General features: G+C 34.3%; 3 protein-coding genes and 1 long non-coding RNA gene across 5 annotated transcripts; 2 read left to right on the plus strand and 2 right to left on the minus strand.

Annotated features, from left to right (window-relative positions):
• Nucleotides 1-611: 611 nt before the first annotated feature.
• LOC104744452 (small ribosomal subunit protein uS2m) lies at nucleotides 612-1,612 on the minus strand. Its single transcript, XM_010465510.3, has one exon. The coding sequence runs from the start codon at nucleotides 1,510-1,512 to the stop codon at nucleotides 853-855; it is 660 nt and encodes a 219-aa protein (XP_010463812.1). The 5' UTR covers nucleotides 1,513-1,612; the 3' UTR covers nucleotides 612-852.
• A 211-nt stretch (nucleotides 1,613-1,823) lies between these two features.
• LOC104744453 (uncharacterized) lies at nucleotides 1,824-4,852 on the plus strand. Of its 2 annotated transcripts, none has more exons than XM_010465511.3 (10): nucleotides 1,824-2,020; nucleotides 2,563-2,769; nucleotides 2,860-2,962; nucleotides 3,051-3,163; nucleotides 3,635-3,703; nucleotides 3,803-3,918; nucleotides 4,001-4,055; nucleotides 4,153-4,273; nucleotides 4,373-4,515; nucleotides 4,611-4,852. In XM_010465511.3, exons 2-10 carry the CDS (start codon nucleotides 2,596-2,598, stop codon nucleotides 4,710-4,712), a joined length of 996 nt encoding a protein of 331 aa, XP_010463813.1. In that variant the 5' UTR covers nucleotides 1,824-2,020; nucleotides 2,563-2,595; the 3' UTR covers nucleotides 4,713-4,852. The 2 variants fall into 2 exon arrangements, with proteins under 2 accessions (XP_010463813.1, XP_010463814.1); XM_010465512.3 differs by having other exon boundaries at nucleotides 1,824-1,968.
• A 701-nt stretch (nucleotides 4,853-5,553) lies between these two features.
• LOC104744455 (uncharacterized) lies at nucleotides 5,554-7,469 on the plus strand. The gene is made up of 2 exons (XR_760640.3): nucleotides 5,554-5,811; nucleotides 6,248-7,469. It is a non-coding gene; the product is annotated as an uncharacterized LOC104744455 (long non-coding RNA).
• Nucleotides 7,470-7,558: 89 nt separating this feature from the next.
• On the minus strand, nucleotides 7,559-10,609 carry LOC104744456 (protein DETOXIFICATION 24-like). Its single transcript, XM_010465514.3, has 9 exons — nucleotides 10,383-10,609; nucleotides 9,750-10,050; nucleotides 9,093-9,634; nucleotides 8,809-8,895; nucleotides 8,646-8,702; nucleotides 8,309-8,547; nucleotides 8,059-8,177; nucleotides 7,874-7,960; nucleotides 7,559-7,800 (listed from the first exon to the last, which is right to left on the minus strand). The coding sequence occupies exons 2-9, from the start codon at nucleotides 10,023-10,025 to the stop codon at nucleotides 7,702-7,704; spliced, it is 1,506 nt and encodes a 501-aa protein (XP_010463816.2). The 5' UTR covers nucleotides 10,026-10,050; nucleotides 10,383-10,609; the 3' UTR covers nucleotides 7,559-7,701.
• Between the last annotated feature and the right edge of the window lie 1,714 nt (nucleotides 10,610-12,323).

The following is a 12,323-nucleotide window of genomic DNA, read 5'->3' on the forward strand; positions in this document are numbered from 1 at the left end:
AAGATGTCATGGAAGTGCTGAGAGTTAGCTATTAGCCTATTACGGATTGGATGAGCAACGGATTCTGTTTATTTTTGTCTTGAGTCTATTCCCAGTGAAGGTTTGTGGTGGAGCTTTGTTTGATGTTCTGAATTCTTTTATAAACGATTCAATGGTTGGTAAAACATATTATCTCACAGTCACAGGGTACTAAAACATAGGAGGCTGTAGCAAAGACAGGAAAAATCAGAGTAAAACAGACATGGGGATTGATGGAGAACAAATTAGATACAATGTGAAGACTCTAAGCAAAGCAACTTCTACGGCATTAGTAACAAGGGACTCCAGAAGTTAAACTATTTTAACCAGAACAACAAGTCACAACCAAAGATAAAGACTACATCTTTTGGATTAGACAATTGAAGGAGATGAAAAGGATAATACAAAATCGAGAGATATGACCTCTAAGCTTAGCAACAAACTACACAAGCGAGACCAGCCTAACCAGAGATCTCCCAGAAAACCAAGAACATGACATAAACTCAATTAAAACTCAGCAAAGACCATAGAATTGTCAGAAGATACATTCAAACTTTACTAGACAGCTCAAAGCTTAACCTGTAGATGGGTCATTCGAAAACCTTGAGAAGTAACAATTACGATATGTCTATGCATTTCCAACAATGAGTTTACCGAAATGTAAAAACCTACAAACCCAACAATCTTACACAGGTGACTTATCTCCATCAGAGAAACCCAAATCATCCATGTGTAAAAAACATTTAGAATTTCAAAGTTGAAGAAACCACAATTATTCCAGACTCTGAAGAAACAACTAAAAAGATTCATACTTTTTGGTTGCAAATATCCAAATCAAGCAGCCAACTCCTTCATCAAATCTTCATTGCTCCCATCTTTAATCCCCAACTTCCTCTGTTCCGCCACAAAGCACTTAGTAATCACATTACAAAACAAATACACAAACTTGACCGAGTCACGAGCCGGCACAGGATACGTAATCTTCTCAAAAAACTCCAACGGCACATTCGGATCCACAATCGCAACAACCGGAATCTGAAGCTTCGATGCCTCAAGTATCACCGAGCTCTTCCTCTCAGTATCAAACACAACAACACAATCAGGCATAGTAGTAGGACCAAAGCAAAGCTTTTTATGCCTAGATCGAAACTTCTTAGGACTGTAACTGTTAGTCAAGAACCCACCCATCTTCCAAAGGTTCATCGCACGGTTGTGATTATACGAATCTCCTTGGATCTTACGAGAAGTGAGCTCAATGATCTCGTCGAAGAGAGGGTTCGTGTTGACGAAGAAGATGTTACCTCTCATGTGAGCTAGGTTAGCTACGAAATGAGCGGCGCTACGGAGGCAAATTAGGGTTTTGTCTGAGTCGATTATGGTCATCCCGTTACGCGTCCCGTAAGCGTATTGCTTGAAATGATGCTCGGCGGCTCGACGGCCGAGATGTGATCCTGTGTTTAGAAGCTTCTGGATTACTGCGGCGTGAATCGTCATTGTTTTCGTCGCCGGAACCGGAGAGAGGGTTTAGGGTTTCTAAAATGAATTCGCAAATTGGATTAGATCTGTTGGAGAAAAGCTGAGAGATGATGAATCTGGATCCATTCGGGTCGGGTCAGACCGGGTCGGGTATTAGTAATCGGCCCACTTAAATCAAAATGTCTAAACCAGAAACGTAAACCGGGTCGTGGATGTTAACAGATTGGATTAAACCGGTATAATTAATCGGCCCACTTAATTGAAAATGTCTAAACCAGAAACGTAAACCGGGTCGTATAATTTAACCATTGTCGTTGACCGACAAAAGAGAAATATAAAAATTAGTTAAAGCTTTTAGATTAAGTAACGTTGTAAGAGAGAAGAAGAGATGGATTAATTAATCGAGAGATTTGGCGGCGACAGTTTCCTTTGGGTTTCAGATTTCGTGAGCTTATTCGTAGCTTTCTCTCGAAGGCAAAGCTCTCATCTAATTCTTTTTTTGTTCACTCTCAGATCACGTTCCCTTGTAAGAGAATCGATCAAACCCAATTCGATAAATTTGTGTTTTTGTTTATAATCTTATCTTAATTTTTTGGATTTTGTAATGTTTCGTTGTGATTTGGTGTTAAAAAGAGACGAATCTGAGAAATTTGGGGACTTTAGATGCGATCCTGTTTTGTGTCTGAGTCTATTTTTGTTTATCACCCAATTAGGGTTTGTTGTGGTGGAGCTCTGTTTGATGTTCTCAATTATTATTTTTTCACAAACGATTCAATGGTTGGTGTGACTTTAACGCAGATGCATCGGTTTTTTAATTTGATAGGTTGAAAAAAATTCTATCTTTGTTTTGATTTTTGATGAAGCTTGTGTTAGGGTTGGTTTTGTCTAATTGATTTCTCTGTGCATGGATCTGTTCTGTGATCTTGTGTAGAATTTAGGGTCTAGTGTGCCAAAAAATTGTAAGAATTGGCAAATTTTGATCTTTCTGCTGCATTATACACAATCTCAAATTTTCAATTTTTGTTTGTTTGTTTGATTGATTATATCTCTGGTATTATTATTTTGCAGGGGCTTATTCGCTTGTATCTGTTGTTTTACAAGATGGCATCTGCGACTCTGAGAAGGCGGCTTCATCACGGGGATGTAGATGGGAGGAAGTATGAACGTTATGATGCTACTGACTCTGAATCATTAAGCGAACCTTTGTTAGGAAGTAGCGAACCTTTGTTAGGAAATAGTAGTACTGATAATAATAGTAGAGATGGGTACAATGAGGTTAGTGCTTCAGTGTGTGTTTGTTTTTAAATAGAGATGACAAGAAGAACCCTTTTTTATGTATTATTTTATCTGTTGTGTGTCTCTTAGGAGCGTACTCTGGAAGATATATGGGAAGAAGAACGGAAGAGACAGCAAGTTCACTGGACGTTGATCTTTTCTCAGTTGATTGCACAATGGGCTCAGTGGATAGGTATGGCTTTTATTTTCTTGTTACTATCACTCCTTGATTGTTTTAAAAGGGGAATTATCCCATTATAACTTGTTTCTTGGTTTTGCAGCCAAAGTTGTCTTTGGATCTGGCTCACTTTTTGGGAGGTTTCTTTTTCTGCCTACATTTGGTCAAACAGGTGCTGGTGGGAGGCTTTTGCCACCACCTCTTAGTATGTTACAGGTAATTCACAGGATCTACCTTATCTTTTGAACATTAGATACCAAAGGATATGCTTAAGAGGAAAATAATGTATCAGCCTATACCATATCTCGTTGAAGCTCACATTTTCACATTAGGTTCTTGGTCTTAGCATTGTTTAGGTATCTTTAGGAGTTTGTGTAAGACTGCTTGAGTCACTGTATTTGCACCGTCTTGTTTGCAAGAGTACAAAATACTTTATTGGCTTGTATTTGGAAGAATAATGGTAACTCTGGAAGACAAATAGATGAGAAGTTATCAGAGTGTGTTTCTGCTTGGTGCCTCGTAGTCACTTACTTTTGTATATGGTTTATTAGTAAAGTGATGACTTTCTCTTATGGTCTCTCAACTGCTTGGTTTTGTTGTTCCTTAAAATTTTGTTTCCAGTTATCCATGGTCAATTGTCACTATCAATTTGTGATCACTGTACTGTATTGTCTTACCTCTTATTAGGAAGAAAGGCTGAGAAACATTAAGCGAAGAATAGAAATCCCATTTGATGGATCTCGAATGGAGCATCAAGTAAGTGTTCTATGGACTCTCTCTGTTTGCTTGATTCTCTATATTAACTCTGCATATGCAATGTCTTGTCGGAAATTGATGTAATGTCATGATTCACAGGATGCTCTTAGACAACTGTGGAGGCTAGCTTATCCACAGAGGGAACTACCACCTCTTAAATCTGAACTCTGGAAGGAAATGGGTTGGCAAGGAACAGACCCTTCAACAGATTTTCGGTACACAATATTAGCTTTGGTCATGCAAATCATCCTAGTCTCTCTCTAGACAGTTTACTGATAATTGGTCTTTTTCTTTTAGAGGTGGAGGATATATATCTCTGGAAAATCTAATCTTCTTTGCAAAGACCTATCCGGTTTGTGATGCCATCTATCTTTGAATTTATACATAGGGGGATTATCTCTTCTGACTCGCTATGATCCTAACAAGATTTAGTGATTTCGTTATGACAGGAATCTTTCCAGAGATTGTTACATAAACAAGATGGAACGAGAGCCGAATGGGAATATCCTTTTGCGGTCGCTGGCATCAATATCTCATTCATGTTGGCACAAATGTTAGATCTTCAATCAGGTAAAACAAAAAGTTCAAGAAACCAGCTAAAAAACAAAAACTGATCAAAGCTTTCATATTTCCTAATTTCAAAATGTGTTTGTGTTTGTTGTTTGACAGGTAAACCATCAACAGTAGCCGGGATAAGGTTCATGGCATTTCTGGAAGAAGACGAAATGGCATTCGACAATCTTTACTGTATAGCTTTCCAGATGATGGATGCACAATGGCTTGCCAAACGAGCTTCTTACATGGAATTTAATGTAAAATTGTCATACACATGAACCAAGCTTTTTTTTGGTTATTAATTTTTTCTTGTCGGTTATGTGTTAACCGGAAGTTAATGTGTTGGGCGCAGGACGTCCTGAAATCGACGAGGGCGCAATTGGAACGTGAGCTGGCACTGGATGATGTTTCAAGCATCAGAGACTTGCCTGCTTTCAATCTTTTGTACAAATAAATACATTACTAATTAACTTTTTTACTTTCAATTTTTCCTATAATTTGTCTATCTGTATGACTTGTATTTAAATAATAATTTGAGAAAAATTCAGTGTAATAAAATCATCATCATTAATTTTGGTGAAATTGCTCGGCAAATACATTAGTATTATTTTCTTCTTTTTTTACTCGAGGAAGAAAACAATGTCAGCACATTAGGAGTAGAGTTTACAAACTAGAAATTGCATTCGATTTTTTGTCTTTTCACTTTCGTTTTAATCCTTTCTGTATTTACTCTTCTAATCTCTACTCTATTTGATTTTTGGATTTGAATTTTGAAGTTTCGTATAGAGAGAACCAAAATCAAAATACAATAGATGTAATTAAAAAAAGGATTTCTACGCGCTAAACTAATTACATCTATTGTATTTTGAGAGGTGGCAATAACGCGCATAAGATTCTAGCCTATGTGGCCACCGTAACATCAGTGGGAACGTTGTAGAAAAATAAAAATAGTAAATTTGAACGTTACCAAACAGTAACCTTTTTTTTATTAATCTTTTCTTTTTATTCAGACTAACGGTAACATCAGTGGGAACGTTGTAGAAAATAGTAAATTCGAACGTTACCGAACAGTAACATTTTTTATTAATCTTTTCTTTTTGTTTCAGCCTTACGGTCACATCAGTGGGAACGTTGTAGAAAGTATTAAATTCAAACGTTACCGAACAGTAACATTTTTTATTAATCTTTTCTTTTCATTCAGCCTAACGGTAACTTTTGTTTCAGCCGAACGGTAACTTACGTGACCGTTGGAAATAATCTCTATATATAGAAGACAGACACCTCCGTGTTCCTTCGTTCAGACATCAAGAGGTTCTTTCCCACTCTCAAATTTTTCATTTCTCAAATGTCCAAATAATAATACTCTCAGTTTTTTTTTTTTAAAAAAAATCTTTTGATATATGTTCTTCTTCTACCAACAACACAAGCTTATCTCTGATCTCCTCCTCATTCCCCGACCGACTACCATAGAGACTCAGAGTCATCACGACATCTCCTCATTCCCCGACCGACTACCATAGAGACTCAGAGTCATCACGACATCACCCTACAAGGTAACACCACGCCTTTGGTCCTTTAACCTTTTTTTTTTTTCCTACATCTTGCATTTATTTATAGGAATTGAGTTTTAAAGTGAAAATCTTAATCGTAGGCTCCGTTTGTTTTTTTTCCTTTTTGGTTGAAGCTCTCATGGTTCGTTAATCTAGTAGCATTGTTTTATTTTTGTCACTTTGAACTTATATTTAAATCATGCTCTGCTTCTTCATGTTTATTATATGTAGATAAAATATTCTTTTAAAACACATCTTGTTATCTTAATATTTCTTCTAAAAGAAAGAATTAAGAATGGGCGTTCGTTAGCAAGTCTGAATGTGTTACTTCTTTTTTTTCCTCGGCATAAGATTTTCATTTTTGGATTTAATGATACTTGTATAATTTGTTAAAGTTTTCTGAAGGGATTGTAATGGGTTATTTGATCTCGTTTTGCAGATGTATATCAAGAACACAAATGCAAAAGGATTGTGTAGAGAAAAGGCCAAAATGGGACAAGTGGTCCAATCCGATCCCTCACATTCAAGATCCTTTGAGAAGTGCAGACGGAGAAATGATGGAGAACGCTATAAGGAACAGAGAATCTTGCGAACGTGCCATATTTTTTGGTTGAGTGTGGTTGTGTGTGACCGAATGCTTGTAATATTTATGTGATGATTTAGATGCATGTGTAGGGTGCACGTGTGACGTATGTATGTGTAGTATAACTGACGGCTGGTAAAAAATGTATAGGCATGGTGTGTGACGTACGCTTGTTGTATAGATGAAACCAAAATGTCTAGGGTATTATGGACTTGGATGATGTAGATGAATGTGTAGGATGTGGATGTATGCGGACTTGGATGGTGTAGATGAATGTGTAGGATGTGGATGTATGCTTGTATAAATTAGATGAATTTAGGATGTGGTTGCTTGTATAGATGAGATGAATTTAGGATGTGGTTGCTTGTATAGATTAGATGAATGTTTAGGATGTGGTTGCTTGTATAAATTAGATGAATGTTTAGGATGTGGTTGCTTGTATAAATTAGATGAATGTTTAGGATGTGGTTGCTTTGTATAATTAGATGCATGTTTAGGATGTGGATGTATGCTTGTACAGATTAGATGAATGTTTAGGATGTGGATGTGTATGCTTGTATAGATTAGATGAATGTGTACAGATTAGATGAATGTTTAGGATGTGGATGTGTATGCTTGTATAGATTAGATGAATGTTTAGAATGTGGATGTATGCTTGTATATATTAGATGAATGTTTAGAATGTGGTTGCTTTGTAGATTAGATGAATGTTTAGAATGTGGATGTGTATGTGCTTGTATAAAATTAGATGAATGTTTAGGATGTGGATGTATGTATGCTTTTGTATAAATTAGATGAATAGGATGTGGATTTGTATGCTTGTATAGTAGAATGCTTAGGATGTGTGAATACTTTGTATAGATTAGATGAATGTGTAGGATGGATGTATGTTTAGGATGTGGATGCTTTTTTGTATATAATTAATAAATTAGAAGAATGCGGAGGATGGCATAAAACAAATGTGGCCTGTATAAAAAGTAGGTGAATGTGTAGGATATGAATGTACGTGGAGCATGCGGATGTGGATGTATGAGTTTTTATAAACTTATGTGACAAGTTGTGGAACTCAATTTGCAAATCCAGTAGTTTTAATTTGTTACGTTCCTGTTCACTTTGTTTTTACATCGCTAAGTCAGTTTGAGCGACTAAAAATAAAACCTTTCACACTGAGATCAAACAAAAAATATATACCAAAACCAAGCAAATTTGAATCATCTACTGTTTCGTAGAAGTCAAGCTTAGTACGTACGTACGTATAGACAGCCTATAGACATGGTATTAGAAAGGGAAAAACTTCATCGAAAGACTCCTCACTTCCTCTCGCCTTCTTCTTTTATGATGATGGGATTCGATTCTTCATTAGATGGCTTCAGGCTCCACACTTTCATGCGCTCACTTGTTCTTATAACCTGTAAATAAATAATAATAATGTGACTATGTTTACTTTGGTCAAGGAAGAACTAAATTCAATTTGCTTTTTACCTCTAATTCCCAGTCAGTTTTGTAAATGATATAGCACAATATCACTGTTTGGATCGCAATTCCAGCCAACATTCCAGACCACAGTCCCTATAATTCAGACAATGTTGTAATCAGAGTTATATCTATCACGTCTCTTAAAAACGAATTATTAACTTGTAAAGATATTTTTTTAAAGGAATTAGTACCTTAACACCAAGATGGAAAACATTAGTAAGGAGAAGACCCAAAGGAACACCAACAGCATAATACGAAGCTAAGTTCACAACTGCCACTATACTCTGCATCCCTGCTCCAACTGCTACCCCTGTTTTTATTTCAACCATTTACACAATCTATTACAACTTGATTCACTTCTAAAGTAAGTAGGATCCTTCCTAAACCATACATGGTTCACAATTTCACATAGATATATAAGAAGGTATAGAGATGTGTGACCTGATAGTATAGGTTGTATGCTATTGAGTAAGATTGAAACGGCAAGGATCACCGATAAATCACTCACTGCGTCCGAAACCTCAGCGCTATTCGAAAACAAATAGGATAACTGACCACAAAAAGCTAAGCACAGAGCTGAGAATATCACTCCCATCAATATTGATACTGTGAGTATCACTTTTATTGAAAATCTCACTGCATTTGCATCTCCTTTCCCAAGCTCGTTAGCCACCCGGACGCTACGAGTACATTTGTATAGAAGAGACATTATTTGTTATGTAATCAATGCACAAATATTTCAAAATTGAAACGTTTGATAATTATGAGAGAGTATTACCAAGCTGCACCCAAGAAGCCAAGGCATATGTTGAGTTCCCATGTATATATGTATTGGCTGCAAAAATGTCAAGATGATTGAATTTATTTATTTTTTAGACAAGCCTTTTTTGAAATTTAGGCTAACTATGTACGCAATGAATAGGAAGGTTTTTGACTTTTACCATATTGAGAAAGCAGAGATTGCTATTTTCGCATCTTTTGTATACCCTGCCATTAAGACTAGGATGCTCATGTACCAATACTCTAAGCTGAACAAAAATTGTAAATAAACAAAATAGATTGTTAGAGAACAAAAGTATAACTTTGTAACATAACTTAATGCTAAAAGAATAAACATAACTCTATATCAAAAAATAATATAATTACTATCATTCCTCCATAGGAATCTCACTTCAAGCCTTGGAATTATAATATTCAAGTTGTTAAAAAATGCCAAAAAAATTACCAGATCATGATGCCTGAAGAAACAGAGAGCTTGAGCATAGGGACTAGATCAACAAAAGCAGCAGTACTAAACCCGGTCCAAGTAAACGGACACCACCCACCAAAAATGTACACAAACTCGGCCAATACCATCGCCCACGAGCTCACATTAAGCCCGAGGAGAGCACCACCTATCCCCATTTCCATAACACTCACGCACAACCATGTGACTAGGAGGTCAATAGCCAAGGACAATGTTGAGAGAAAGCCTACGATAGCGTTCCTCATCTGTGCTTGGAGGTACATTTGTATAGTCATAGTGAAAATCAAGCTATAGACATACGGGATCATCCAAGGATAGATCTCGTCAATGGTCTTTGTGATCTCAACGTTCTGGCCTAATAGACGGAGAATGGGACCTGCAAAGACAATAAAGGGTAGGAATAAAGTGGTCACGGCCATGTCCACGATCCATGAACGTTGTAGATATATCCCCATTGTGTGGTATTGTTCTGCACCGTATGCTTGCCCACACAATGTCTCCGTTGCACTTGACATACCACCCTATATATATTAACACCACAAAAGACTAAAAAAGACTATTTCCACTTTAATTAACGGACTCATTGTTCCCACACCAAAAAGACATAAGAGAGATTTGCAGTTTTTTTTTTTATACCATTAAACCGTAGAGAAAGCGGATGAATGTGCTTTGGAGGAGAGCGTAAGCGGCTAGACCCAACTCAGAGGAGTGACCGATGAAGGCTTGAGCCACAATGATGCTCCCAAACGAAGTCATTCGGAACAAAGAAGAAGGTAATGCTATTCTCCATAATTTATTCACTTCACTCCAAACCTTCGTCTTCAGGTAGATACTCTCCCTGTCATGGCTCTGACCCTTAACATCTGATCCAACACGTAATAGCCTCTCCTCCATTTCTCCGTCAGTACTCATTTCAAATTGTTCTATAACTCTTAATCTGAAATTTTCATTCACAAAACGAAAAAGATAGTACACTTTTAATATAAAATAAAATAAAACAAACTTATAAGCTTTCGAAAATGTTTTTAAGTTTCTTTGCAAACAATTCCAAACATTTTTTGTTTTAATGCCAAATAATTATCAAATTTCTCCCAGTCTCTTTATAATTGAAGTAAATGACTACGTCAGCCAGGAGAAATTTATTGATCAAGAAACGAGCTAGTAATGTAGATTCATCAAAACATAATGAATCATATATACACACACATGCAATTTTGTTGTATATAACTACCGAATCTATGAAGTATATATAGAGTGATTAGTAGTTACCTTCGTTCAGGTGAAGAGGACACAAAAGGGAAAAAGACCAGAGAAGAAGAGCTAGAGACAGAGAGGTCGGCGAAATCAACAAACAGAAAATGATAAAAATGAAAGTTACCTGTTTCTTTTTTTAAGGAAAATATGTCAGAATGGAACCGAAACGTTTTGATATCTTATAATATACGCGTCCATACATAGAAAACACGTATAGGTTTAAACGTATTAATATGTAGAATAAATTAACCTACGTTTGTGGTTTGTTTATATATATATATACTACCTTTTCTAAAAATAATAATGTGATAATAATAAATTTATTGTTATATTTATTTAAAAAAATTATTTTGTTTGAGATAATATTTATTTTTAATATTGTAATTGTTCGGTAAATATATATATATATATATATATATTTTAGAATATTATAGTTTTTAATTTGTTTGATGTATAATACAGTTTTATATTGTTTGTTTATATTTTTGCATCATTATTTTGTGAAATATTTTGAAGTAGCACTTGTAATATTGTAATTGTGAGTAAATAAAATTTAAGAATTTATCAACCACATAAAATTAGTTTTACCAATCCGCCAATGTGAAAAATTAAAATACATATATTTTCTTCATAGACTGGGTAATGTATCTTTGATTTTAAAAACTCAAATCACAACATATGCAGAAATTTTTTTACATATTTATTAATCATAAGTATTATATGATAATTCAAAAAATTTTGTAAATAAAATAAAAGAAAGATGATAATAGAACCATAATTTAAAATCTAAACAAAATTTTTCAAATCTAGTTATTAAAAATAATCATATTATCTACTTGGATATATAATCTTAGTTTTAAAAATTCTGATTGGTTATATATTTTTATAAAAAAAAATAATTTTCGTTCATAATTAATTAAAAAAATTATTTTTTTTTAAATTAATAATTATTTAAAAGATTTTATTCGAAAATTCTGATATATTGTTTATATTTGGTCAAAGTATTTATTATCTTTATTAAATTAAGTAATTAATCTTTATTAAATATTTCTAATGGCATTTGAATGTAAATTTTTACACTTTTTAAGGTTAGTTTCATATTTGTACTTCTCAATTAATATAGTAGGATTTATGTGTGAAAAGGGGTGAAGAACTTGAATTTGTAGTTCTCTGTGTTATTTTTAGATAAACACAAAATTTAATGTCAAAAATTTATTCTTCATATTAAATGGTGGTTATTAGTTGAGATTTGAATAGAATTTTAAAGATTTTAACTGTTATGTAAAATCTATTGTTATTAGATCAAAATTTTGTTAAACTTTGTTAAATTTTATTATTAGTGTGTGATTTGTAAAAAGTTCTTTAAAATCTTAATAAATTTGGGTTATTGAATTCAGACTTTTGTAAAGTCATTAAAAGTTTTGTGTTATTCAATTAAAAAAAAAAAGAATCTAGGAGTGTTAATGAATTCGATTATTATGTTATTGATTCCTGATTTTAGACACTTTCTTTACAAAATAAAGTTATGGAAATTATCACAAAAATACATACATTGTTTGAAGGACTTTACAAGAATTTAGAAAACTAATCAACAAAACTCTCTAGCAATCTTTAACAATCTTTCACTTATTCACCTTTGTTAAATTCTTCAAAAAATTTTATAAATTAGAATTCAATACCACTCTTAATACTGAAAATTCATACTGTTAATTTTTCTTCTTTTCTTGGACTGGGAGACCAGTTTTATCTTGTGGTCCAACCATGTCCATCTCATTTGTTCATACGGCATGCAATCTGGACCGTTCAAATGATATGTGATTGTTGTTAACACCGTTCGGTCATTAGTTATTATATTCTTTTTCTTTTGCTCCGAGTGTGAAAACAGTTAGAAAACGTGAAAACCGATTTTTGTTGTTGTTGTCTAGTACAGTAGTATTAGTCTAGGCGTGTAGCTAC

Source organism: Camelina sativa, chromosome 15 (genome assembly GCF_030686135.1).
Source record: "Camelina sativa cultivar CO46 ecotype springtype chromosome 15, ASM3068613v1".
Lineage (NCBI taxonomy): Eukaryota > Viridiplantae > Streptophyta > Magnoliopsida > Brassicales > Brassicaceae > Camelina > Camelina sativa.

Coding starts and splice junctions, on each gene's coding strand:
- LOC104744452 (XM_010465510.3), bottom strand. CDS start 1,512: ATGACGATTCACGCCGCAGTAATCCAGAAGCTTCTAAACACAGGATCA.
- LOC104744453 (XM_010465511.3), top strand. CDS start 2,596: ATGGCATCTGCGACTCTGAGAAGGCGGCTTCATCACGGGGATGTAGAT. Junction 3,704..3,802: donor GATCTCGAATGGAGCATCAA/GTAAGTGTTCTA, acceptor CATGATTCACAG/GATGCTCTTAGACAACTGTG. Junction 3,919..4,000: donor GACCCTTCAACAGATTTTCG/GTACACAATATT, acceptor TTTTTCTTTTAG/AGGTGGAGGATATATATCTC.
- LOC104744456 (XM_010465514.3), bottom strand. CDS start 10,025: ATGAGTACTGACGGAGAAATGGAGGAGAGGCTATTACGTGTTGGATCA. Junction 8,703..8,808: donor ATCTCTGCTTTCTCAATATG/GTAAAAGTCAAA, acceptor ACATTTTTGCAG/CCAATACATATATACATGGG. Junction 7,961..8,058: donor TTTTCCATCTTGGTGTTAAG/GTACTAATTCCT, acceptor TCTGAATTATAG/GGACTGTGGTCTGGAATGTT.